The sequence below is a fragment of the Struthio camelus genome, chromosome 2 (genome assembly GCF_040807025.1).
Source record: "Struthio camelus isolate bStrCam1 chromosome 2, bStrCam1.hap1, whole genome shotgun sequence".
NCBI lineage: Eukaryota > Metazoa > Chordata > Aves > Struthioniformes > Struthionidae > Struthio > Struthio camelus.
The window spans coordinates 892,854-917,981 of NC_090943.1; the positions used below are offsets into that span (position 1 = coordinate 892,854).

The 25,128-nt window shown below is 49.8% G+C and overlaps 2 protein-coding genes across 14 annotated transcripts; both read left to right on the forward strand.

Annotated features, from left to right (window-relative positions):
• Nucleotides 1–2,372: 2,372 nt before the first annotated feature.
• On the forward strand, nucleotides 2,373–13,254 carry LOC138066238 (zinc finger protein 282-like). 5 transcript variants are annotated; one of them, XM_068933932.1, is made up of 7 exons: nucleotides 2,373–2,638; nucleotides 4,027–4,140; nucleotides 5,142–5,258; nucleotides 5,437–5,550; nucleotides 7,973–8,964; nucleotides 11,116–12,035; nucleotides 13,010–13,254. In XM_068933932.1, the coding sequence occupies exons 1-6, from the start codon at nucleotides 2,398–2,400 to the stop codon at nucleotides 11,155–11,157; spliced, it is 1,620 nt and encodes a 539-aa protein (XP_068790033.1). In that variant the 5' UTR covers nucleotides 2,373–2,397; the 3' UTR covers nucleotides 11,158–12,035; nucleotides 13,010–13,254. The 5 variants fall into 5 exon arrangements, with proteins under 5 accessions (XP_068790033.1, XP_068790034.1, XP_068790035.1 ...); XM_068933933.1 differs by lacking the exons at nucleotides 11,116–12,035; nucleotides 13,010–13,254 and adding an exon at nucleotides 9,207–9,934; XM_068933934.1 differs by lacking the exons at nucleotides 11,116–12,035; nucleotides 13,010–13,254 and adding an exon at nucleotides 9,207–9,934 and having other exon boundaries at nucleotides 5,145–5,258.
• LOC104143137 (zinc finger protein 157-like) lies at nucleotides 13,010–25,116 on the forward strand. 9 transcript variants are annotated; one of them, XM_009673464.2, is made up of 6 exons: nucleotides 13,010–13,666; nucleotides 15,172–15,292; nucleotides 18,014–18,115; nucleotides 18,344–18,526; nucleotides 22,186–22,281; nucleotides 24,947–25,116. In XM_009673464.2, exons 1-6 carry the CDS (start codon nucleotides 13,301–13,303, stop codon nucleotides 25,108–25,110), a joined length of 1,032 nt encoding a protein of 343 aa, XP_009671759.1. In that variant the 5' UTR covers nucleotides 13,010–13,300; the 3' UTR covers nucleotides 25,111–25,116. The 9 variants fall into 9 exon arrangements, with proteins under 9 accessions (XP_009671759.1, XP_068790040.1, XP_068790041.1 ...); XM_068933939.1 differs by lacking the exon at nucleotides 24,947–25,116 and adding an exon at nucleotides 22,679–22,890; XM_068933940.1 differs by lacking the exon at nucleotides 18,014–18,115.
• The last annotated feature ends 12 nt before the right edge of the window (nucleotides 25,117–25,128 follow it).

Consider the following 25,128-nt stretch of genomic DNA (forward strand, 5'->3'; position numbering starts at 1 on the left):
GCTCGCGGTACAGCTCTCCTTCTACAGGCAGACCAAATGAGTCCTGCTGCCAGCAACAAGTTTTCAGCAACCCCAGCGTTACAGCCTTCCTTACCTCCGCCCGCCCGGCTGAGCCTAGGAAGCGCAGGACGCGTTCTAGGATGGGACTCAAAGACACTGTTGCATAAAGTAGCAGAGGTGCAGTTATCACTGAATAATTAAACCAGCTTCAAAGATGAGTTGGTTCCACTGTGCCCGGAACATCCTACATCTTAGTTAGGATCACTTTGGCAATGTGCAAAAATTATTTACAAACATAACTCCAGGTGATTCTTCTGGGCCGTTACTGTGTCTTACCATGTCTGACAATAACAAGTAATACTGAGCAGTCCGGCAGCGTTGCTCTCTCTCCTCCCTGTTGCACCACTGTTAGACATTTTATTTTTAAACAATAGTTAAAGAAAGTACTGCCGACTGATGTGATGCTCGCATCTGAGATTAGCTTCTCCTTCTGCATGTCTCTGTAACCACAACCGCAGACGAATCGGTGTCCGGATGGCAAGAAGATAGGCGTTTTAGAAACGCGGGCTGGGAGGGTTGCGCTATTTTAACAACGCTGTCTTATTTTTGATCGGGAGAGTTAATATCTTAACGGTTGTCGAAGCATCAGAAATAGTTGATGTGCGCTCCGTATTCCATCTGTTGTTGCTGCCGCCCTTGGTATCAAAGCTGAAGCAGTGTTTTGCCCAGGGAGTCGCGCTTCCCCTCTCTGCCCAGCTCCCCAGTGTCTCAGAGATAAGGACGCGTACTTAGAATGAATGGGAGAGCTCTTCAGAGCTTTGTGCTTCCTGCTTTTCACAAATTCAGTCGTGACTGCCACAAGCGCTGCTCAGCGACGCAGGCATGCACCGGCCTCGGGACTGCACGGGGCTCCTCACTTGCTCGCTGTTTAGTGACACCCGGATTCCTTGGACGTCAGCTTAACGCAGGGCTTAGCGCTCTCTTCCTTCCCGCGCACGGACAGAGCGATGCCTACAGCGCCCGACACAATTTTGCTTAAAAACACCTCAAGCTTTTGCTGGTTTGCGCTGCGAGGGCTTCCCGTGGCTAGAGCAATCCCCCTTTCCTTTGCTTTCTGGTTCCAGACTGCTGTTTACAGAAGCGTCTCTGTGCGTCTTGCCGTACGGAGGCAGGGCTGGCGCGTCTGCGTGGCGGGCGCGCGAGCTCCGCCGCAGTCCTCCTCTGGAGCACGCCAGCCCCAGGCTGCCCAGGGGCCTCCTGCCGCACCAACGGGACCCGAACGACACGAGCATCCCGATGGGTGGCACCCGGCACCGGCAGCGGGCGCCTTCGGCCTCTGTGTGTCCCGTTTAGGGGACAGGCCTGGTTCCTTCCACGCCCTGGAGGGAAAGTCAGTCGTGCTCCTGCCACCCTCAGCAGGGCCCCGGGGACACAGAAGGGGCTCGGTGCGGGGAAGGTCGCACGGGACTGGGCCCCCAGGTGCCCGGGTGGCGGGGACGCTGCAGCGGCACCGGGAGCCCGTGCTCACGCTCCCACAGTCGGGCTGGGCCTCGGGCCCCGAGGGACCCCGGGGCGCCGGCTCCGAGGGGACCCCGCGCCCTCCCGGCCCCGGCTCCGAGGGACCCCGCGCCCTCCCGGCCCTGAGGGGACCCCGCGCCCTCCCAGCCCCGGCTCCGAGGGACCCCGCGCCCTCCCGGCCCCGGCTCCGAGGGACCCCACAACCTCCCGGCCCCGGCTCGAAGGGGACCCCGCGCCCTCCCGGCCCCGGCTCCGAGGAGACCCCTCCTCCCCTCACAGCTCCAGCTCCGAGGGGGCCCTCTCCCTTCCTGGTTCTGATGGGACCCCGCTCCCCTCTCCCTTCTCCCCTCCTACCCCAGAGGACCCCCCCTTCCTTCTCCCCTCTTCCCCCAGAAGACCCCCTCCCCTCTCCTCTCTCCTGCTAGAGGACCCCCTCCCCTCTCCCTCCTCCCCCCAGAAGACCCCCTCCCCCTCCCCTTTCCTGCCAGAGGACCCCCCTCCCTTCTCCTCTCCCCTCTCCCCCTAAAACCCCCCTCCCCCTCCCTTCTCCCCTCTCCCCCCAGAGCACCCCCCTCCCCTCTCTCCCCTCTCCCAGGGGACCCCCCTCCCCTCCCGCCCCGCTCCCGCCCGCGGCTCCGGGCCCCGCCGGCGGGGGGCGGCGGGGGGCGGCAGGGGGCGCTGCGGGCCGGCCCGGGGGCGGCGGCGGCGGCGGCGGCCATGGCCGGGGCGGGGGTGGCGGCGCGGCTGCGGCGGCTGGAGGCGCGGCTGGCGCGGGCGGAGCGGCGGCTGCGGGTCGCGCTGGCTCTGCGCGGCCGCCTCGAGGCGCTGGAGCGGCGGCTGGAGCCGGGCGGGCCCGGGCCCCGGCCCGAGGCCGCGGCGATGGGCGCGCGGAGCCCGCTGCGGCCGGAGGACGTCTGGGTGCACTTCAGCGCGCGCGAGTGGCGGGCGCTGCGCGGCTGGCAGCGGGCCCTGCACCGCGCCGTCATGCGCAGCAACTGCGACCTGCTGCTCTCCCTGGCCGGGGCCGCGCCCGAGCCCCGACCCGCCGGCCCCCGCCTCGACCCCGGCCTCGACCCCCGCCCCGAGCCCGAGCCCGGCCGCAGCCGCCGCCGCAGCGCCGGTGAGTGCCGCGGGCCGTCGGATCGTGCCCCAGCCCCTGCCCGTGCCCCTGCCCGTGCCCCTGCCCGTGCCCCTGCCCGTGCCCCTGCCCGTGCCCCTGCCCGTGCCCCGGCCCCGGCCCCTGCCCGTGCCCCGGCCCCGGCCCCGGCCCCGGCTCCTGCTCCTGCTCCTGCTCCTGCTCCTGCTCCTGCCCCGGCCCCGGCCCCGGCCCCGGCCCCGGCCCCGGCCCCTGCTCCTGCCCCGGCCCCGGCCCCGGCCCCTGCTCCTGCCCCTGCCCCGGCCCCTGCTCCTGCCCCTGCCCCTGCCCCTGCTCCTGCCCCTGCTCCTGCCCCGGCCCCTGCCCCTGCTCCTGCCCCGGCCCCTGCTCCTGCCCCGGCCCCTGCTCCTGCCCCGGCCCCGGCCCCTGCTCCTGCCCCGGCCCCGGCCCCTGCTCCTGCCCCGGCCCCGGCCCCTGCTCCTGCCCCGGCCCCGGCCCCGGCCCCAGCTCCTGCCCCGGCCCCAGCTCCTGCCCCGGCCCCTGCTCCTGCCCCGGCCCCTGCTCCTGCCCCGGCCCCTGCTCCTGCCCCGGCCCCGGCCCCTGCTCCTGCCCCGGCCCCTGCCCCGGCCCCAGCTCCGGCCCCGGCCCCGGCCCCGGCCCCGGCCCCTGCTCCTGCCCCGGCCCCGGCCCCGGCCCCTGCTCCTGCCCCGGCCCCAGCTCCGGCCCCAGCTCCGGCCCCAGCTCCGGCCCCGGCCCCGGCCCCGGCCCCTGCCCCGGCCCCGGCCCCGGCCCCGGCCCCTGCCCCGGCCCCAGCTCCGGCCCCGGCCCCGGCCCCTGCCCCGGCCCCAGCTCCTGCCCCGGCCCCGGCCCCGGCCCCAGCTCCTGCCCCTGCCCCTCTCTTCCAGCCTCACCCGTGGCTCTCACTTGCTCTTCGAAGCCTTGGCGGCTCAACGTCTCGCTTTTCCCTTCAGCTGGTGGCCGCACTGCCGACCGTGGCACGTGCCCGGCCTCGCGGTCAGGTGCTGTCCGCCCTGCCGGCCCCAGCGCGGTGGTTCCCCGCCAGCCCAGTGTCAAGGCCGGCTGTTCGAAACAGCTCTGCTCCGTTTGCGCGAGCCTGCGCCGTGTCACTGCTTTCATGCGTGCAGAAAGTTTTGCTCTGGTTCATTGCTCGTGCTACGCGGGCGTAAAGGCAGAGTGATCTGCAGGGTCTCAGCCCTGCTTCAACATCTGCTCAGGATTTGACTACAAACATACGTAGCTCTGTTTGAGAGGTCTCGGTCAGCAAGAACTGGCACTGAAGCGAGGTTTTCCCTGTTACGTGAGCCAGAACAGCGCTGCTGTGCCTGACATGGGATGAGGTTTGGAACCACCTCTGCCTATGGAATTAAAATAGCATTTGTCCCTACAAACAGAACATCCAGTTTATGCAGAAGACAGCTTAATGGACATTAAGCAAGAGGAGGAGTTGTGCGCTGCAGGTCTGGAGGAGGTGGAGGCTAGAGAAGGTCCTGAAGAGCCCTGCCTAGGTGAGTAGCTGCCTGCCTCGGAGGGGAGACAAAGGGATTATGTTCCAAGTGGTTCACCTCTCCTCATGTATTCCACATTTTTTATAAAACCTCACAAGTTTTAAACAGACTTGCCACCGATAAGTGGCTGGTATTTCATCTTTGCCTTCTCACAGCCATTTTTGAGTTTGTGGAATATGTGGCTGCTTTTCTTTTAAGCAGCCCAGTGTGGGGTAGGAAACGTTTCATTCCCCCTTAAACTCCTTACTTTGCATCCCTCGAGTTGACAGCTGTAAGCTGGTCAGATACCTAGTGCAAAGGGGGCCGTTACTCACTTCTTGGGGCCAACAGGTTAATTTGGAGGAGGAAAAATCAGTGACAGAATGAGGTATGTGGTTGGTGCAGTCCACTGCACCAGTCTCTCTTGGGAGAAGCAGCACTGCGTGTGCATATTCTGGCTGCAGAGGAACTGGACCGGCCGTGGCAGGTCCTTTGCTCCTCTGCTCCACGTTCCCTGTGGTCTTCTGATGGATTTGGCAAGGTTACAGTGCCTGTTCTCCTGCATATCCAGCATTTTCAGGCTGCCTTCCTCCTTCACCTTTCCTCCATGGTTTTTCTGACATGGATGAGTGTCCTGACATCCGGGTAGTGCTGTTCCTATAACAGATAGTAGCTGGTGAGACTGCTCAGCCCAGAGACTTGTTTCTTGCCTTCTCATTCTGGTGGTGCCTCCTTGCGTCTCAAAAACCTGTGCTGCTTCGGAGCTCGACTGTCCTCGCTCTGTACAAAGGGTAGCAGCTCTAACTGCTGGCTCCGTGTTGGCTGATTTTCCTTGGCCTCTAGTGCGTAATGTAATCTGGGATTTTTAGACCTTTCCATCAGGTTTCATTAAGAAGCTGGGTTTATCGGAGCTTGTGTAAAATAGAGGGCTGGCACGCAGACAAGGGGGCAGCATGCCTCACAGCTGTGAAACTTTGACCGTAAGCACTTCTGATACGCTTGTCATGAATTTTCTCCTCCAGCAGAGCAAGCATTTTATGAGCCTGACGCTTCAACTCGGACCAAGAGAGGCAAAGAGGTTCGTGTCAGAGAGCTGCCAGATGCCGAGGGCGAGGACCTCCCTGGAGACCCTTACGCAGGTGAGGATTCCATGGAAGATCTCCCGCTGTAGGAATTCTCTCTCAGGCAGCTCTCAGTGGCTGTGCCTTCCCCGAGGCTTTGTCAGCACTTTTCTTATCCTTGTGAATCTCCAAATCTTCCATGCTTTGCATCTTTCTCCTGTGTCTCTCTGTTGTATAAATTCTTCCCAATGAACAGGGTTTCAGGCTTGTGCAACTGATGTTTTATCTTGGATTAAACAAGAGGAGGAGCCATACCTCCATGAACGACAAGACTTGGAGAAAGAAGAAATCTCTACAGATCCCAGTACAGGTCAGTAATGGATTTGAGCTGAGATTTCCAGGGACAGTAGATCTTTAGAGCATTTCTCATATAATATTAAACACCACGGCCATACAATGTAAGCCATTAACGAACTGGTACAAACCTCAGTCTACTAGCTTTTATTTGTTCACAGAATTTTCAGGTTCTGTCAGCTGAAGAGTCACCTTCTTCCCTCAGGTGGCCTAAGACCGTTATAAACATAGTCTTGGCTTTCTGTTTAGGAAGCTCAGCTGTGTGCTCAGGCCTTACAGGATCAAGTTTATTCTTCCAACTGGCTTGATATTGCCTAGACCTGGAACCAATGAACGTGGAGCCCTGACTTCATGCTCCAAAGCAGGAGAGCTATCTTGGCGCAAAAGAAAAGGCAGCTTTAACGCAAAGCAACTTTAGGATGTGCTGATTGGACATGGCCATGCTAACTTTCATTCAGAGGCAGTTTTTTGTACAGAGCACACTTGGAATATGGATCATGCTTGAGATGTAGCTAATATGAGAGATTCATCTTTGGATAAAGACTTAACCTCAGAGATCGGGTGTGTAGATTTGGATAGGGACATTAAATACAATCTCTTGGGCCACAGCCCAGGACAATCTAGCATAGCTCTTAAGTGGTTAATTGACAAGGAGGTGCAAAGAAATATTTTGTGTGGAGATCTGTTGGTGGCCTGGAATTTCTTCACTTCATGTAAATAATGTAGACATTCAGGAACACATGATGAAATTACTATGGAGCAAATCAACGTATAAACTCTCAGCACATCAACTGTGGGAACTGCCCATGTGAACAGTCTTACCCCACAGGAAAAAAGATCATCCAGAACATTCCCCCCCTCGTATAAGGCTCGATCAGCTCTACCTAAATCCTTCCTGAGAGATGCTTGTTCAAACTGCTCTTAAAGACTTCAGAGAATGGGACTCCCCAGCTAACTCAGGCTGTCTCTTCCAGACTTTCCAGTCTATACTTCTCAAGTACAACCTGGAGTTACTGTGATGAGAAGACACGCACAAACTTTTACTGTAGAACATAAAATGCACCAGCTGTTCTCACTCAAGCTTGTCCTGTGGTAACATGTTTGTGTGCCTATATCCTAATTTACAGCAGGAGAAGTAAGACCACAGAATGTTTAAGCAGTGTAGATAACTTTGGACTCAACTGAGTGGCGCTGCTGAGAGATGCTTGGTCCCTTATGATGCTAAGTGTAGCAGAGTCTTGCTATAGCAGCAGTCAGGTGTTGGAAGGGTCACAGACCCTAGGGAAGAGAAGAATCCTGGTGCGCCAGAGGGCTGGCCTGAAGAGCATTGATGAAAATAATCTCGAAAATGAAACAATGGGTATTTGTCACAGGAAACAATAGTCCCTTACAGAAAGAGGGAATCCGCAGGTCAGGGGAATAGTAAGGACGGAAAAGTTTGTTTGTTGATTTTTTTTTTTTCTCCCCCCCACCCCGTCCAATGATGATTCTAGAGCTGTGGCTTAGCAGCTAAGATGCCAAGTACCTTTTGGGGTTGGATTATTGGGAGTCTTAAATGTTTTCAGAAGAAAGCAGGAGAGGTGTCTAGGGGAAAGGCAGTCTGGCTTAAAGCTCTTAGCCTGGGCACAGCTGTGCATTGAGCCTGAGCGGCGTGGGAGCCCTGGGGTCCTCATGCCAGGCATTTTTGGGGATCACCTGTGAGGTGGGAGAACCTTCCTCTTTGCTCAGCACTGATCTGAGCTTATCTGAGCAAGGATAGGGCAGGAAAGCATTTACCTTCAGGAGTCCTGCCTGTAGAGTTTACATACAAGAAGGGGTGCGCTTGCACTGTCTCACTTGGCTAGCTTAGGTGTGTTAGCCTGGACCTTTGCTCCTCGAGATACTTGGTGGAGTCTCCAAAGAACAACTAAGAGCACTGAGGTGTGACGCTGTTGACTACCTGGGCCTCAAACTCAGAGTATCTAAATGAGAGGGTGACGATGAGACATTGTGACTCTTTCTCCTGAAGACTGGTTTTCAGAGGCTTGAAGTATCCACAGTGCTTTTAGACAGAGGTGTGAAGCACCTTTGATAGAGATTGAAACTTTTGTATCCAGTCACTAAAGAATGATATTTGTTATCGAAGTGAATATACGTAAAGTGCAAAGCAAACTTGATACTGCATCAGTCACTTTTAGTGATACTCTAAAAATATTTGATACTGTGTCAGTGATTTCAAAATCAATTGCAAAGAGGCCTTTTTTTTTTTTTCTCCCCTGGAGATTTGTTTCAGTGGGGCGCTGGTACTTGCCCTCCCCCTCAGTATTAAAGCCTGCCTTCTTATTTACTTTGCCTGTCTGTCCGTTGGTGCAACATGGCCATAGACTTGGAGGGGTAACTTCTGTGATACTCTTAAGAGGCTTTCTAAATTAAAAGACTGTAACATCTGTCTGTTTTAGTGAATGATGAAAACACAAAGAGTAATCCTCGGGCAGATTGTTTTGAAAGCGCCGTGTGTGACTCTGATGTACTGGGAACACCTGGAGAGAAGGTTTCCGAGGCTCCCAGTCCTGGAGTGACATGGGACAGTCAGTGGAATTCAGAAATGATGGAAGCAGCCACTACCGAGAACAACGCTGGGGATTACACTCGCAATGACCAACGGTTCGGTGAGGACTTAGATTTCTTTAGCACTCAGGAAAACAGTGTCGGAGAGAGACCACACGCATACAACAGAGGTGAGAGGAACTCTAGCCGGCAGGGGCACCTTCAGACTCCGCAGGGAGCCCAAGAAGGGGAGATGTTTCCAGGCCCTACGTCTGAGAACAGTCTCAAGGACAGGGTGTTTCATACGCTGCGCTCACACCCGTGCGCTCCAAGTGAGAAACGCATCCGGCAAAGGGCTGCTCCTGACTGCCGAGAGGGGCTGCCCCCAGGGCAGCAGCGAGTGGCCTGCACCGAGTACGGACAAAACCCCAAAGGCACAACCAGGCTTAGGGACCACAGTGGCCTTTGTGGAGGGGATCGGCCGTCTGCGTGCGCAGAAAGTGGGGAGAACTTCCCCGCAGAAAACTCATTAACCAGCCCCTGCCGGGATCACCCAGGGGACAAGTCGGACGCGTGTGCCATGTGTGGGCAACACTACCCACCCAAGGGCAGCTTAGCAAGCCAGCAGCAGAGCCAGGGGAAAGGGAAGTCCTACATATGCAGTGACTGTGGGAAAAGCTTCACTTGCCATTCGTGGCTTGTTAGACATCAGATGACTCACACAGGAGAGAGGCCATACAAGTGCTCTGAGTGTGACAAAAGCTACAGGAGAAAGGATTATCTTCTAAAGCACCAGCGCCAGCATTCAGGAGAAAGGCTGTTCCAGTGCCATCTGTGCAAGAAAAGGTTTGTGCTCAGGAAGAGTTTCATGAAGCATCAGGAAAGTCACACGCAAGAAGCACAGGTAACTTTAGCCAACTGGCACGGCACAGACATCAGGGGATCTGTAATGCCCTCCATGTAGCAAAGCCTGTCCAGCAGTGGGTTTCACAGGCTGTTTGGATATCACCCATGCTGGGCGGGAAGGCAGGGTTGCAGCAGGATCGCCCAATTCTGGGCTGGACTGTGGGCAGGAGGAGGGTGTTGAACCGCCTTTCCGACCCCCCTCCGAGGGAAGGGAAGAACACTGGGTATTTGTCTTTGCAGGCTGCCTAGAAGTGATCTGTGGAGCTGTTCTGCAGCTTCCGCTGGTGACTGTTTCTGTCGCTGTGTGGGACATATTGGAGCTGTAGAGGAAACCTGCAGTCCTCAGAATTAGTGCCAGCAGTGAATCTGCTCAAGGGAGAAATCAGATCAATATATGAAATAACTGGGAAAGCTTCAGGCTGGAGAATATCTGAAATGTTTCCCCTAGGCTTCTTGGAGTCCAGAGTCCAGAGCAGAGAACAGACCCCTTGCTCTAAAAACAAATGAGTTAAAGTTACTAATTATCCACTGAACAAGTAAAGCAGTGCCAGGAAACACCCATTAGTGCAGAATGCTTAGGAAAAGGAAGTGTTAACCCTGTGGTTGGAAGAGCCACCTGCACCATTTAAGAGAAGCCTCTAGAGGAAGTAGCAAGTGGATAGCGTGGAGCAGAGTTTGAGAGGGAGTCTGTGCCTACAGGTAAACCATGGGAGCTCTGGGGGTCTGCCACTGCTGAACCTTGCCTCAGCCGGAGAGAGGCAGAGAGGATCCTGAGGGTGGGGGACTGACCTGTGTAATGTGTTGTAAAATGACCAGAAAGCCTAGGATATGGTTTTTACTTTGCATAGCCATAAACTGTGTTTTGTTGCACTTACTTTAGCATGTCATTACAGATCTGGTGTGTATATTTTTATGTACAGTTTTCTGTATCAAATGAAAATAAATGCTTCCTAAATGCTTTCTCCTTCAGAAACTGTATTTTTACTCATATTTAATGTTTCTTAAGGGGGACAGAGCTGGTGAGAGGCTGGCATGCTGTGACATTGCAAGGATACAATGCATTCCTTTTAGCAATGAAAAATTCGGGATGTAATATCTGCAGCCTTGTTGTCAATGGCATTGAGCCTTGTGAAAAAGTATGGAAGCAGCAGCAGTGCCTGAGCTGGGCAAGAACCAGCACATTTTGGTTCAGGGCTCATTTAATCTCAGGCAGTTGTGATCAGCTACATTAAGCAGCCATTTTACTTGCATATTTCTGCTTAAGTTTTGTTAGGATGCTTCTTTTATGGCTGGAAATTCCTCTTTTTGTAATGACAATTGTTAGGGATATGCTATGAGCTTGGAAGTGAGTCATTCACAGAATTGCAGAACGGTTGAGGTTGGCAGGGACCTCTGGAGATCATCTAGTCTGACCTCCCTGCTCCAGTAGCGTCCTCTAGAGCACATTGCCCAGGACCGCGTCCAGGCGGGTTTTGAAGATCTCCAGCGAAGGAGACTCCACCACCTCTCTGGGCAACCTGGGCCAGGGCTCGGTCACCCTCACAGTAAAGAAAATTTTCCTCATGTTCAGACAGAACTGCCTGTGCTTCAGTTTGTGCCCGTTGCCTCTCGTCCTGTCGCTGGGCACCACGGAGAAGAGACTGGCCTCATCCTCTCGACACCCCCCCTTCAGATACTTGTACACATTGATGAGATCTCCCCCTCGGTCTTCTCTTCTCCAGGCTGAACAGGCCCAGCTCTCGCAGCCTTTCCTTGTATGAGAGATGCTCCAGTCCCTTTATCACTTCCCTCCACCTGCTGGCAACACTCTGCCTCATGCACCCCAGGATCCCATTGGCCTTCTTGGCCCCAAGGACACACTGCTGGCTCATGGTCAACTTGTTGTCCACCAGCACTCCCAGGTCCTTCTCTGCAGAGTTCCTTTCCAGCAGGTCAACCCCCAGCCTGTCCTGCTGCCTGGGGTTCTTCCTCCCCAGGGGCAGGACCCTGCCCTTGCCTTGGTTGAACTTCATGAGGTTCCCCTCCGCCCAACTCTCCAGCCTGTCCAGGTCCCTCTGAATGGCAGCACAGCCCTCTGGTGTGTCAGCCACTCCTCCCAGATTTGGATCAACATAAACTTATTGAGGGTGCACTCTGTCCTTTCATCCAGGTCATTGATGAATACATCGAACAAGACTGGACCCAGGACTGACCCCTGGGGGACACCACTAGCCACAGGTCTCCAACTAGATGCCACACCACTGACTACAACCCTCTGAGCTTGACCATCCAGCCAGTTCTCAAGCCACCTCACTGTCCAGTCATCTAACCTACGCTTCCTGAGTTTACCTACGAGGATGTGATGGGAGACAGTGTCCAAAGCCTTGCTGTAGTCCAGGGAGACAACAGCCACTGCTCTCCCCTCCTCTACCCAGCCAGTCATTCCACCAGAGAAGGCTCTCAGGTTGGTCAAGCACGATTTCTCCTTGGTGAATCCATGCTGACTACCCTTGATCACCTTCTTGCCCTTCCTGTGCTTGGAAAGGGCCTCCAGGATGAGCAGCTCCATCATTTTCCAGGCAAAGGCAAAAAGATGAGGAAGGCTGAAGCAAGAGGAGATATTCTGGGTCTTCTGTCCCCCACGTCCCTATTTTAGCGGCAAGTCACTGCTCTGGAAAACGTGTGTAAACAACCAACAGCGGGAAACGGCTGGTTTCTCCCGGCTGCGGGGCGGAACCGGTCCCCTGCGTAGGGCCGGGGCCGCAGTCGGTGCTTCCCCGGGGAGTCGAGGAGGGCTGGGCGTCGCCTTCCGCCGCCGGGCTGCCTCCGGGGCGGCCCCGGTCCCGCCTCGGCCCGGAGCGGGCCGCGGCCCTGCTGCGCCGTTGCCATGACAACGGGAGGGCCCAGCCTCGCTCCTCCCTCTCCGCGACGTCACGGCCGCCTCCTCCAATGAAAGCCCTTGGCTTGCCGGCCAATGGGAGTGAGCGTGCCCGCCCCTCCCGCGCTCGTCGGGGCCGCGCCGCACGGCGCCGACATCGATTGGTTCCCGCGCCGGCCGCGCCCACCAATGGGAAGGCGAGGCGGGAAGGGGTGAGAGGCGGCTGGCCAATGGCGAAGGGAAGTGGGGGCGGCGCTCGGCACGCGCGGCGGGCGTCTCGCCTGATTGGCAGCCGGGGCGGCGCGGCGCGGCGGGGTGGGGCGGCGCGGAGGTAAGATGGCGGGCGGGGACGGGTTGGGCTCCGCGGTGCCGCCCGGGCCCGGCCCTGCGCGGCGGGGGAAGGCGCCGGGGCGGGAGGCCTGGGGAGCGGCCCGTGTCCTCCCCGGCGCAGCTGCCTGCTGCTCTCCGCCTCGGGAGGCGCGGCGGCGGCGGGGGGGGGTGTCGTCATCCCCGCGGCCTCCCTGCCCTCGGCCGCGCAAGGGGCGGCGAGGCTCCGCAGCAGCGGTGCGAGGGGCCCGATGTCCTCCCGCGTCCGGCCCCGGGCGGGGTTGTGAAGCGTGACTGCGCGCCCAGGCCCGGTGAGGGTGGGGGAGCGTTGGCTGGAGTCAGGTCTGGGCTGTGGTTCAGTGCAGCAGCGCTCCCGGCCTGCGCCGGGCGGCCCGTTCGCTTCCTGGGCTCCCCTGGCTCGCGCACGCCCTGATAATTCCTTTTTTTTTTTTTTTATTTAAAGCAGTGAATATTTGTGGTTCCCTCCCCTCTGTGCCTGTGCAGAGACCTCCTCCTCCTCCTCCCTGGTTGTTATCCCAAGTACCGTTTCCCCTGGCGCTCGCCTTCTCCAATGTGCAGCTGTTATGAGGGGGAAGTCTTCATTTCAGTTCTGCACGTGTAAACCCAAGCTTTAGCACTTTGGAAAGTATTTGGCTATCACCCTTCTGCTGCTGCCTTCTGAGTAACTGCGTATTAAGCTTTGTGAGGGAGTGTGTTAGGATTCCTCACGGATACACTAGTTGATGAAGTGCATGTATGTTTATGTATCTATTTGCATACATAGTAGAAGTTGCTTTAAACATAACTTTGTGTAGTAGTGGTCCGTTAAGCTGATTTAAAAGATTTTTTTCCCTTTCAGATCATATACAGTTACTCAGTTGGGGAAGCCATATGCTGTTGGTTGGTGTGAGGAAAAAGCAGCCTGACTTTTTATCTCTGCGTGTCACAGATGCCAGCTACGGTGAGGTCCACGTCTCTTTCAGTGAAGTTCAGCACCACGTTTCACGGCTGCGTGAACTCGGCTCTTTCTGTCAGTCACATGTTTTTTCTTGAGTTGTTTAGGTCTATTAAAGCAATAGTTGATTAAAAAGTCTTGAAACCCTCCTCCTGGCACATTATTTTTGGATTTGTTCTTATTTCTCACTTTACAATGGTTTATTGCTCAGCCCTGAACTGTCAAAATGCTACCAGTGGGGTGTATAAAAACAGTACGGTTACTTTCTATGGTTTTCCTTTGCAAAATAAACCTCTCTTGAAGCAGTGGATTCATAACATGGGTCGTGACATGGGAACACCTTCTAAACATCAGCGACTCTGTTCTAAGCATTTTGAGGACACTTCTTTTGAAATTGACCCCTTAAAAATTAGAAAAAACAGACGCCTCCTGAAAGAAGCTGTTCCCAAAAAATTCATTCTGGGTGAAGACGGAAACTGGCTTGTTGGAACGCCTCGAAGTTTCTGTGGTGGAATAAGTAATAAAACTCGAAAACGAATCCGGAATCCCGAACACTTGAAGGTAACTAAGATATTTGCCACTGTATTTACTTCTGTGAAATTAAAGGAGGATAATAAGTGCGTATCTGCACGTAAAGCTCTTCAAGGAAGCAGCGACACATGAAACATGCTATTTGACACAATAAAAATGATGCTGGTGATATGACTGGTTTCATTTCTCTTTGTGGTCAAATTCCAATGTTGTGTGTAAATGTTTGTTGGGGAAAAAAGCATGATATTTATTGGAAATCCAGTCCCACTTTGTGCTGTAAAATGGATTCTCTTCCTGCAAACCTGTACTTGTACTCAGTAGTTCTTATGCTTACAAAAACGTCCTTTAGACTCACTGAGATGGTGGCATAGTGCCTGCAGGGTGGGTGCTTGGGGCTGTGAGACAAATCCTTGGTTTCTGCTCAAGCTTCTTTCCCGACTGTTCAGTTTGGATTGTGATCCAAACTTGTGACAAGTTTATAACACTTAACTTGCCAAATGGTTTCTGCTGGCATCAGGTTTGTGCAGCTGGGTATGCTGTGCACGCTGCAAAACTTCTGAACCAGCGAGACGTGTATCTGGCCGAAAAGCAAAGTAAAAGTTATTCACAGGCAAGCATGTAGAAACACTCAACAAAATATGAATATAAAATACTAACAATACGTATGCATATACAGCAGGTAATATATAAAGGTAATAGCATGTAAAGGCAAAGTATAAATTCATTCTCAGTGTCACTGTACAGCTAGTGGGTTTGGGAAGAGCAGTATAGATTGAGCAAGTATTAATTCAGCTCGGCAGGTTGCTACTTAAACTTTAGGAGTAAAATGCTGTCGAAAATACACTGTTGAAGCTAAACAAAGCATGTCATGTCTAGGCAGTGAAGGAGCAGATAAAAGAAGTTTGTAGTGACAGTAACTGCTTTCAGCACTGTTCATCTCCAAAAAAAAGAAAAATCTAGATTAAAGTTGAAAGAAATTCGGGAGAAATTACAGCATATACTTTTAACATTCCTCCTTCAATCAACGTTTGCAAAAATAGAGTATTCATCTCTCAGTATTTGTAAGATTTACTTTTTCCTTTGTTTATCTTAACCTTTAAGTTTTATTATTAGGGGAAAAACTCGACAGCCAGATCTGACAGACAGTGGACCTGCCTCAGGACTTAAGATATTTAAACTACAATCTTGAGTGTTTTCTTTTCTCAGTGTATAGAAGAGTCGATTTCTTTGACGTGGGTGTCCATGATGACCATAGTTTTTCTTCCCCACCAATTTTTGACTCAGTTATTTTAGAGTCATTGTTTCAGTTGAGTTGTCAGATCTTTTAAATAGTTATACTCATTCTTAAGTGCACACAGAAATAACAGTAAAGATTCTTATTTAGATCCTTAAGTAGTATCCTGGATATACAGTAACATGGGCGCTGCTAGAAACAGTTGGCTGATGATAGCACGTTTGATACTGTTTGAAAAAGAGGGCTTTCAAAGACGGGCTACTTGCAAATGGCATTAAGCGTTGAACACTTTTTGTTTTAGGTCCCTGGGACATTTGATACTGTTGCAGCACATGAGGGGAAGAACTTAGAAGACTGGCCAACAGAACTTTACAAGAAAGTGATAAAGGAGAATTATGAATCTTTAACCTCATTGGGTAAAGGTTAGTTTTCCCTTTCTCATTGGAGGCTGAGATGTGCGCTGTTTCTGGGCTGGCTCGCGTCTAACAGTCCTCAAATGGTTTGATTTCTAGTGGATTAGTGCTTAGATGCTTCTGGATCTTTGTGAAAGAAGATAAGTTCCACCCAGCTTTTTTCCTGTAAGACTGAAGGACAGTCACTTCTCTAATGCCTCCGTATCTGCTGCTTTCTCTCTGCGCTCTCGCTGTTTAGTCTGTGTGCATAGGTGATACCTTGCCTGCGTGATATGGATAAAGTAAGAGGGAGTGAAAGCGTCTCCCCTGGGAAAGGGATTTAGGTCATTATCTCTGATGGTGCCACCGGTAAAACGAGAAACAAATGGAAGAGATTTAGATACACGAGCTAATGAGCTGGTCAGAGAGCTTCTCGTGTGTTTCGATTCACTTACGAATTTAGAAAAGTATCTGTTCTAATTGAAATTTTTGTCTGGAAATATCACGAGCAGTTTGCAATGAAATACAGTATCATGAATCCTAAAATCCTGATGTACACGCAGTGTTTGCGGTTCACTAAAGATTATTGAACTATTTTGGTGCAGAAATGATTAAATCAACGTGGACGATGTTCCAAAAAATTAGGTCTCGTTATTAGTTGTAAGTGTCTAACTACACATTTGTTTTAAGTCATTGTTTTTTAAATATGAAGGTGTGAAGCCCTTCCGGCTCCTCAGTTTTCAGCTGATGGCTTGGATTAATAGAAGGAAGAACCTGCTCTCGTTATAGGCTAAAAGTGCATTTACTTGTCCTCCAGGCTAGAGGAAGAGAGCTGCTGGGAACTCCAGCAGCCTCAGTTGTTTACTCCTGCTTATGCTTTGTGACCCTCTTCAGTTCTGTTTGAGAAATGCTGATTTAGCCTGGCCTCATTCTGTTGCTACTTCTGTAGTTTCAAGTATGAAATTACTTTGAAGCTTTAGAGGAACAATGAGGAAATCTAAATCTTGTTTTTACAAATTTTTTACATACCTTCCATTTTCTACAGTAGAAGAACTGGATTCTGCTGACAGCAGCGTCTAATTTTTGTACCACTCTGATCTTAAAAAAAAAAAAAAAAGAAAAAAAAGAAAAGAAAAAAATATATGTTATGTATATGAGTTACTTAGGGGAAAACAAGTTGTATATCGGAAAGACAGTTAGGGCCGAATCATTGCATACGCGCACCAGATAGCTGATATGGTTATAGTCAATTCAAGCTCTTCTATTTTTGAACACTTAGCTTTTCAACCTTTTGGATATAATTTCTGAAATATAAAAAAAATTGGAAGATAGATACTGCCCTGCACCCTGCTTCCTGACCCCCTTCTTAGATGCCAGAGCAGCTGCCGCAATAGTTTACTGTTATCTCCTCATTGGCTCTTTGCCTGGAGGGCGAGAGAGGGGGTATGTAGACAGTGAGTTACACAGGTATTTGCTGGAGCACAGCAGCACAAAGTGTTTGCTGGCAGTTCTAGGCCCCAAGATGTTGCCTGGTGCTTAGACTTTTCCTTCCTTGTACTGCCAATTTCAGATTGTCTCTTTCTGCTCTTGCTCCATCCCAGTCGTTCTCTAGAGACCCTCTGCAACTCTTGCATCTTCCCTGTCTGCTCTTGTTCTCCTCTTCCACCTCAGCTGTGCTCGCTGCCAGGTGCCACGCTTGCCCCCAGCTGCCCCTTCTCTGCACCCTTTTCATTCTTTCCACTTCCAGCGTCTTTCCTTTTATGCATGTAAGTCAGGCAACTTCCTTCTCCTCCGCACTGCTCTGCCCGTCAGGCAGCAGCAGGACCCCGGAGGGCACAGGAAGACCCTCCCGATTCCAGTGCAGTTGCTGTTGCCCCGGCAGGCGGAGGAGGAGGCAGGGAAAGTCCCGTTGCAGACCCGTAGCTCTGGGTTGCCTACGCTCAACCCTGTGGGCATCATGTCAGCACCCGCGCTGTCAGGGTATGGAGGTTGTTCAGCACAGAGGGAATTATCAGATAATTTCCTGCTGAAAAATATTACAAGAATCTGCTAGGTCTGTAAAAATGGAAACTTTTGGATGTTTATAATTGGGGCAGACTTTCACTTGTTCACAGCACGCAGAAAACTGCATAGCCCACGCTGGTGCCCCCCCGAACAGCAAGTCCTTGCTTCACAGCATTAACAGGATAGAGCCTCTCTGTGAAAAGGGTGCAGGAACTTCTTAATATGTCAGAGCAATACATTACTTGTCTGATCTTACGCGGGGACTGACCAAAGTGTTTTAACTAAGTTTATAACAGAATTCTGAATGGATATTTCATCTCAGATTGGTTATAGGGTAAATATTGCTAAGTCACTGAAAACAGTGTCTAGGCAACCTTAAATATAATTATTGGATGTCTGTTCAATCCACACTGAAGAGTGATGAAGAGAGGAAAAGGCTGTTTCTGGTTGCTCGGCTTGAAAGCTCTTTCAGTTAGGCTTATTTGGGAAAGAAAAAGGCAATATTTTTCATGTATATTAATGAAAATGAGTCATGCTGACAAAAAAGGGCAAAAGTAAACTATATGCCTCAGAAACTGAAAGTGAACTGCCTGATGAAAAGCCTTCTTCAGCACCTCTCTGTGCAACTTTGCCTACAATCCTTTGCGTCCGTCAAGACAATTAAAGTAGGCCAGGCGACACTTTTGTAATCAAAAAAAAAAAGAGGAAAATAATAACCATAATTTCCATTGTACGTGCCTTATGCAGACCATCCGCTTCCCCGAAATGATACCCAGTCACGAGAAGCACTGCATGTCGAGGATCAGCAAGATATTGAGGAAAGATACATTTCTGCAAGTCTTAGCACAGGTGTGTGATGGCCTGAAACCAGTCAAAAATTAAAGTTGCAATACACTGAAATGGCACAGGCTTGTAGGATTTAGATGGTGGGTGAATTATAGCACATTCTTACTTTTTTATCCAAAACTTACTTTATTTGTATAGCTGTAGTCACAATGAATCAGGAATTTTTATTCTTTGGAGATTTTTGTCAGCTCAAGTCAGATAAAGGGACTGTTTGGAATCTTTTCGTTCCAGGTTCTGGTGAGACTGTGATCAAATCTGAGATGCAGAGTCATGCACAGAGTTCAGAGAATACAGAGCTGCATGGATCATTTTCAGGAGGATCGCAAGACCTGACTTGCCAAATTTCTGACAAGGAGGTAACTTTTGAGAGTTGTCAGAATTCAGAAGCAGATCAGGCAATGGGAAGGAGAACAGGTAACGGCTCTCTTGGTGACGGAGAATCTAACAAATTCAGAGAGATCCTTTTTTACCAGGAAACCCACACAGGAGAAAGAATTTATCTGTGTACAGAATGTAAGAAAACTTTTAAACTGAAAATAGGACTTCTAAAACATAAGCAAATTCACACCAAAAAGAGTCAGATACCATCATACATATGTACAGACTGTGGTAAAAGCTTTGGTCGCCATGCAGATCTGATTAGACACCAAAGAACTCACACAGGAGAGAGGCCTTATAAATGTACCGAATGTGAAAAAAGTTTTACAGAAAAACCAAGACTTACGAATCACTTGCGAACGCATAACATACACATGTAATCTGTGTGCCAGAAGTGTTCTTGGGATAGATTTTCCATTCATTTATGAAAAACTCAACCCGGTGATGATGGCTTATAGTCCTATATAGATTATAGGGGAAGCTTTAAGATGAGAGCAGTTTTATTAAAGTGAATGAAATTCAAGCATGAAATGCATCTGGTTGGTGCCAGCCTAATAAGCATTGATTAGTAGCAGATTTTAATTAATGGCCAGATGATTCATATCTGGGAGGGGGTGGTGTATAGAGCTGTGACTGTACCAAAGGCATGTTTAAAAAAAAAAAAAAAATCTGAAGCACCAAACAGCTTATGCTGGAGAATGCCTGTATTAACGCAGAAAAATGCTGGAAGCTTTTCAGATACAAGACGACTGTGAAAGATCAGCACAAAATATTTAGATTAGAAGAGGATCGTCCACAGAGTTATAAGCAGGAAATGGAGCTTCTAAGAGCTTAGATTAAGGTGTAAGAATAGCAAAAAATGTTAGTTCCGCAGTTGCCGTCGTTGGACAGTAGTGGTGGCACTGAAAGCACAACTGCATGGAAATCAGAATCAGACAGGTGCTTCCAACATCTCACAGTGGGTGAGATGCCAGTTTCAGAACTGAGATTCTGGAGAAGAGTAAGGGCATATTCTTAATGTATGTGCAAAGTATATGCAAAATGACTGTTCTCTGTAAACTAAAGAAACAAGCAATAGCTTCATATGCAGAGGCAAGATTAACGGACAGAAGGAAGGGAGTCCTGTGAGGACAGTGTTGATAGAACCTGTATCTTCTCTCTGCAGGATGGAGAACATCTTCAGTATTTTTGCTTATTCCAATTGAGTGCAAAGATTGAAAAACTAGTGTAACTTCCCAGTTCAAAGCACCTGTTTTGCAGTGAGCCCTTGAATTAAGTTGGTGTTCTCAGCTTCCCATGAGAAATAGTAGGCGCAAGAAACAACTGGTACCGTAATGGATTTTGATTAATTCTGAAGGTAACTATGTAACATGGTTGTCCACACTAGGATGGGACTGAACTTGGCCGCAAGGGATCCCTGCCAGTCCTAAATATGGCTATAGCTTACAGAAAAGTATTTCCTCACTGGCTTCTCATTATTTTCTTCTCACAAATTACATTGGGGACAGCTTTTCTTTCATTGTTCTCCCGCATAATTGAATGTCTCAGTAACCCCAAGCAGAACCTCAGTGAAAGGCCTCATGTTGGAAACTCTGCCTCCTTCTGCGCTGCTGTTCTGCAAGTGCAGAGCTAAGGAGCGGCCATCCAGGGAAAGACTAGGCAGAGATCGCCACTTAAAAATGAGATTTTTTTAACGCTCCGAAATGCAAATATTAATGCTTGTTTAGCGGGTTAAACAGAGACAGATTAAATGGAGTTAGAGATGCAAAGCCACACAGCAGTGGGGCTGTTCAAAATAAGGATTGTGTGTACTATCTTGCTTGTTCAAAATTCTGAGCGGATCTTAGCATTAGCAGTGGACATAGTGAGAATGGACAACTAGAGGAACTGTGACTTCTGCAAAGAATATTCTGGTTTTGTTTGAACAGTAAAAGTTCAGATTTGTAGGGAAATCCAGAGTCAGATCAACTCTATGTTGAAATGACTTGTTTGCATCTGAAGAAATGAGTGTCTGAAGTACCTGGAACTGAGAGAATCTGTATCTGTGATTTTGTGAAAATTTTATTTTCCATTACCTATGAGCAGAAGGGCTTTGATTTGGCGAGAAAACTATACCTAACATCCATTCTCCCTGACCTGAGACTCCGAGCGCGTACAATAGGAGGAATGTGTCACTTAGAGTTGTCTTCTAAGGGGCTTGGTGAAGTGCCTTCTACTTGTGACATAAAAAATGCAGAGATTTTGATGGATTTAAAATGAAAGGGAAAATGAAAGAATCTGTCAAGCCTTTCAGCTTTAAAGATAAGTTTTATTGGCTTTGTTTCTAACAAATACAAACCCTCCTTCCGTTTTGTTGATGCTTGTAGGAATTTTGCCATAATTGAGAATATGCTTAGTCCCTTAATGATTAAACAAGTAGTTTGCGTGCTCTAGTAATCATTCTCTCAACATACTACTGTTATATAATATAAACTCCAAAAACAGTTATTTCTGAAGCTATATTTAAACATTGTGGTTTCAGGTTCCATGAAAAATCACACTGAAACTTAAAACGTAGTAAAGATTTATGGCCAGTGCTAAGGGACATGAAACACTGTTGTTAATACACAGTGGTTACTTGGATAGGCCATTTCTGTTCCTTCTGTATCCCAAAAGCAATTCAGTGTAGAGCAAATTACCCTGTTTTCAAGAACGTGTTTACCTATGTAGTGTATGATGGCCTCTGGTAGGTGCACTTGTGTTGGTCAGTGCACCTCGTCAGGTGTATGAAGCAACAGTGTCCCATCTGTTACCACAGCTAAATATTCCGCACAGTAAATGTGCTTCTGAAATTAATAAAAGGAATATAGCATATGCTTAGCATGAGAAAGCCCAGCAACGTATACCATTGTCCTAGTCCAAAATGCAGACTAAAGTAGTATAGAAAAGCTTGATTGAAGTATGCTAAAAATACAGTAATTCTTTAGTATCTGGTAGAAGTACTTGGGAGGTTAAGATGGGAAACAAGTCGGAGGGATGTACAAACTAGCCATTTCTTGCCTGAGTCTTCGTACAGAAACACATGTGCAGGAAACATGAGATTCTCTGAATTCCTCTCTCGGAGCTTTTGTTTCAATTCTCTTCAGTCATGGAGTTTGACTTGCTAGAGGATACATTCTATTCTGATCCTTGTAGCAGAGAAAGCAGGAAATCTAAGTGGAAATCAGTATATTTGCCTTTAGAAATAATGTTCATGCATCAAGGAAATACAAGCTACTGCATAAACTGTTGTGTTTGTGCAGTCCCAGAAAAAAAGTGAGATCTTTAGCGAGTTAGATATTTATTAAGAGAATTTACAATTCATTATCTTTCTAAAAAAAAGAAAGTTATTGGTCTGCAAATATAAAGTTTAGCCTGCTATGTAACACCTTATCAGAAGTAGCAGTGACAGAAACACATTCAAGAATAAAATGTTTAGTTTTAAGAGCCCTTCTGTTCTGCTAAATGGTAGAAACAGGCTCTGGGTGTAGCATATGAGGGTTTTCTGCCCTTTCAGTTTTGGTTATGCTTTATAGTTTGTGGTCTTAAGTGCCCTTTCCTATTCTGCTCTGTTCACAAATTAAAAAATGTCTATTATTTCATGATTAATGGTGACAATAGATTGTTTCTTTTTAAAGTTTTTCCACACTTTTCTCTCTTTTCACTGATCTCTTCAGGTGAAGAATCTCATCTTGTGTGTTTGCCTGGTGCCTTGCATGTCGTGGGTGCTACTGAAATGCGAATAAATAATAAACTACACAAGCTGAGATCTGGTACGTGCACTTTCTGGGAATAAACTGTCTTTCGTTCTTGATGTGGCTGTTTTTTAGCAAAAGGCATCAAAAAAGCAGTCTCTTTCCCAGGCCATCCCATTGGCGTTTGCATGATTTCGGCCTCATCTTGCTTGACCTGCACGGTTCTCGTAATTTCTTTTTACCTCGCTTGTAAAACATGCCAGTAGCACTTTCCTACCTGTTGTTGACATTGTGGACATACATGTAGGAAAGATTATGGGGCGCTTTACATAATGGCCATGTGGCACCCACCCTGATTTAAAGGATACCACCCATGCCAAATTTCATCCTTTATGCCTTCCTCTGCTCTCTCTGGATCCAGCCGCTGCTCAGATACACTGTCATCAGCAAACCCACTACTTCTGCTCCATTTCAGAGTTGCAGATTATTCACCTTCCCAATGACAGTGGGTCAAGACCTACCCCAAGACCTACTAAAGCTAAAGAAGGACCTAAAACATGCAGGGGGCCTTGAGGAGCATTCCCCTGCTTTGACTTGGCATTTGCCAGGCTGCCATTTTGCAACAGGGTTTTAAGCCAACACAGAAATTTGAGAAAGATGCCAGATTTCCAGTGCTCAGCAGTGGATTCCTTTCTCCACAGCACGGACAGGCGTGGAGGGATGTTGGAGGCTTTTCTCAGGACCTCCCTCGCATGACTGTATCCCAGGCTGGAAGCATGGTCCTTGCCATGGACAGAAGCTCTGTTTTCCTTGCCCACTCGCCACATAACCTGCCCAGCAAAGCTGCCAAGACCGTGTATGGGTGGCGGTTGCTGTGATGGGGCCTGGGAAGGAATTCCTGCCAGGATTTGGGCATCTGTGCTGTGGGCTCTGCACCTGGGCTAGTTATCTGCTCTCTCCTCCTAGTCCCGGGAGACGACCTAAAACGTGATTTAGCACTCCTACAGCATGATTTACCTGCCCCGCTGTGGATGGGTACGTCAGGGTGAGATGAGTGGTGCCCGAGAAGTGCCCCTTTCTCTCCGCAGGCTATGAAGAGAGCTTAAACCATGAGATCAGTTATAAATGCCTGTTGTAGGTAAGACCAGGTAAAATTAGTCATACCCTGAACACTGTTTAACTATCAATGTGTAAAAGAAGGTGTGGTGCAGAAACTGCATTTCTGACACAGTTGATGCTTGCTAGTTCTTGCCTGCTAGTTAGCGAATCCGCAAGAGAAGCCACCCTCGGTTTAGGCCTAAGCAGGGGACGTGATCTGCTTCAAGATGCTTGAGCTATTTTGTCACAGTAGCTATAGCAGGCTAAAATTCAACATCTGTGTAGGAACAACAAAAGAATAAATACAACATCTGCTATATTACCGTGTTTCAATTAAAAAAGATAAACTGTATGAGAAAGAAAGCATGTTAAAAGTGAATTAAAGTAGAGCTAAAACAGTAAACTGCTTACGGGGACTGCTGAAGCGGTTTAAGGCAATTTAAAGGGCTAAGAGCAAAGATGTGCTACTTGCCAAAAAAGGCAAGAAAAGGACTGCACAGGCCCCCACCCCCCAAACAGCCACGGTTTAACACAGATAACATAAGTTACTAGAAATAAAAAAGCATCCTTTGGAGAGTGGAAGTCGTATCCAAATGCAAGAACAGGAAGGGGGATAAACCTTGGTGAACTGAGTATGAAATGATTGTAAGGCAAGGTACAAAGAGTTTGAACTTTCTTGAATAAGTTTCATAGCCACATCTGGCAGAATGTGAAGCAAATGCATGCTACAGAGAAAAGCTAGGCAATATGTGGCATTAAAGGGACTAACTCATTCAAGCTCCAGATGCTCGCAAGGCCATGTTATTGCATCTCAAAGGAGGGCGCAGTACATCTCTCCAAGCAGCCGGTTGACTGGGGCATCTCACGCAGAGGTGTAACGGCTCACTTTCCTCCACTCACTTCTACCAGTACTCAGCGGTGAGCTGGATGCACCCAGCTGCCTTCATCAAATAAAATAAATCGTGGACCAGCAGCTTGGAAGATCACGGGGTCTGGGAGGGTAGTGCCACAGCCTTTGCTTGCCTGATGGGGCCGGCTGCATCCCTCCCTGGCGCTCGGACGGCACGGTGCCGGCCCAGCACTCGGCTCTGCCTGACCACGCGCGGCTGCAAAGGCTGCTGCTGCTCAGGAAAAAACACAGTGTGGGACCAGGCGCTGCACCGCTGTGCTGCTCCTCGGGAAAGGGCAGACCGGCGGAGCTGGGGACGTTCGCACGGAGCTCGCACAGAGGGCACGCGGGGCGCTTTCAGCTTCAGCATGGCTGGTGGCCTGCGGTGCAGCAGGGCATTGCCATGCGCTCGCTGCATGATTTGCAGCTGCAGCCCATTAAGCGCTCACCTTTTCACCCGCTCCCTTCACCTGCAGAGCAGAGACAGCAAGTTTCATAGCATGACTTGGAGAAAGGGTATCAGTGTCCAAAGACTATTCTTGTAAAAGACGTGGAAGGCTTAAATGCTTTCTCTTGCTAGTGTAAAGCTGGGGAAAGACTGGGCACATGCAGACCGTTTCCCAACTTCTCTACTTTCAAAGACAGAAAAATCCGTTCTTTGCGTTTCAACTTTGCCCTGAGCTAGCCCTCACTGTGACGTGGATGGCTTCCTAGCTGAGTGTTTCTGTTACCTTGTGCCATTTTTATTTTGCAAAGATTTCAGATCATCACCGATGCTCCCAGGGAGCGCTGATGAGTTGCAGTTTGATCATCACGATCTTCAGTTCAAAATGGGAAGAGCACCCCAGACCCTGGAGCTCTGTTCCACTTTTAAATGGTTGGATGGGCGTAGAATGACACAAACACTTACAAAAATATAAAATGTGTTTTTGCAGTGA

Bases quoted from the DNA above. Each gene is read 5' to 3' on its own strand.
- LOC104143137 (XM_009673460.2), top strand. From the start codon at position 13,301: ATGGTTTATTGCTCAGCCCTGAACTGTCAAAATGCTACCAGTGGGGTG. The intron at 15,293-18,013 runs GTTAGTTTTCCC...TGCCTTATGCAG, and splicing joins TTTAACCTCATTGGGTAAAG to ACCATCCGCTTCCCCGAAAT. The intron at 18,116-18,343 runs GTGTGTGATGGC...TTTTCGTTCCAG, and splicing joins TTCTGCAAGTCTTAGCACAG to GTTCTGGTGAGACTGTGATC.
- LOC138066238 (XM_068933929.1), top strand. From the start codon at position 2,398: ATGGGCGCGCGGAGCCCGCTGCGGCCGGAGGACGTCTGGGTGCACTTC. The intron at 4,141-5,141 runs GTGAGTAGCTGC...TTTCTCCTCCAG, and splicing joins TCCTGAAGAGCCCTGCCTAG to CAGAGCAAGCATTTTATGAG. The intron at 5,259-5,436 runs GTGAGGATTCCA...CCCAATGAACAG, and splicing joins CCCTGGAGACCCTTACGCAG to GGTTTCAGGCTTGTGCAACT.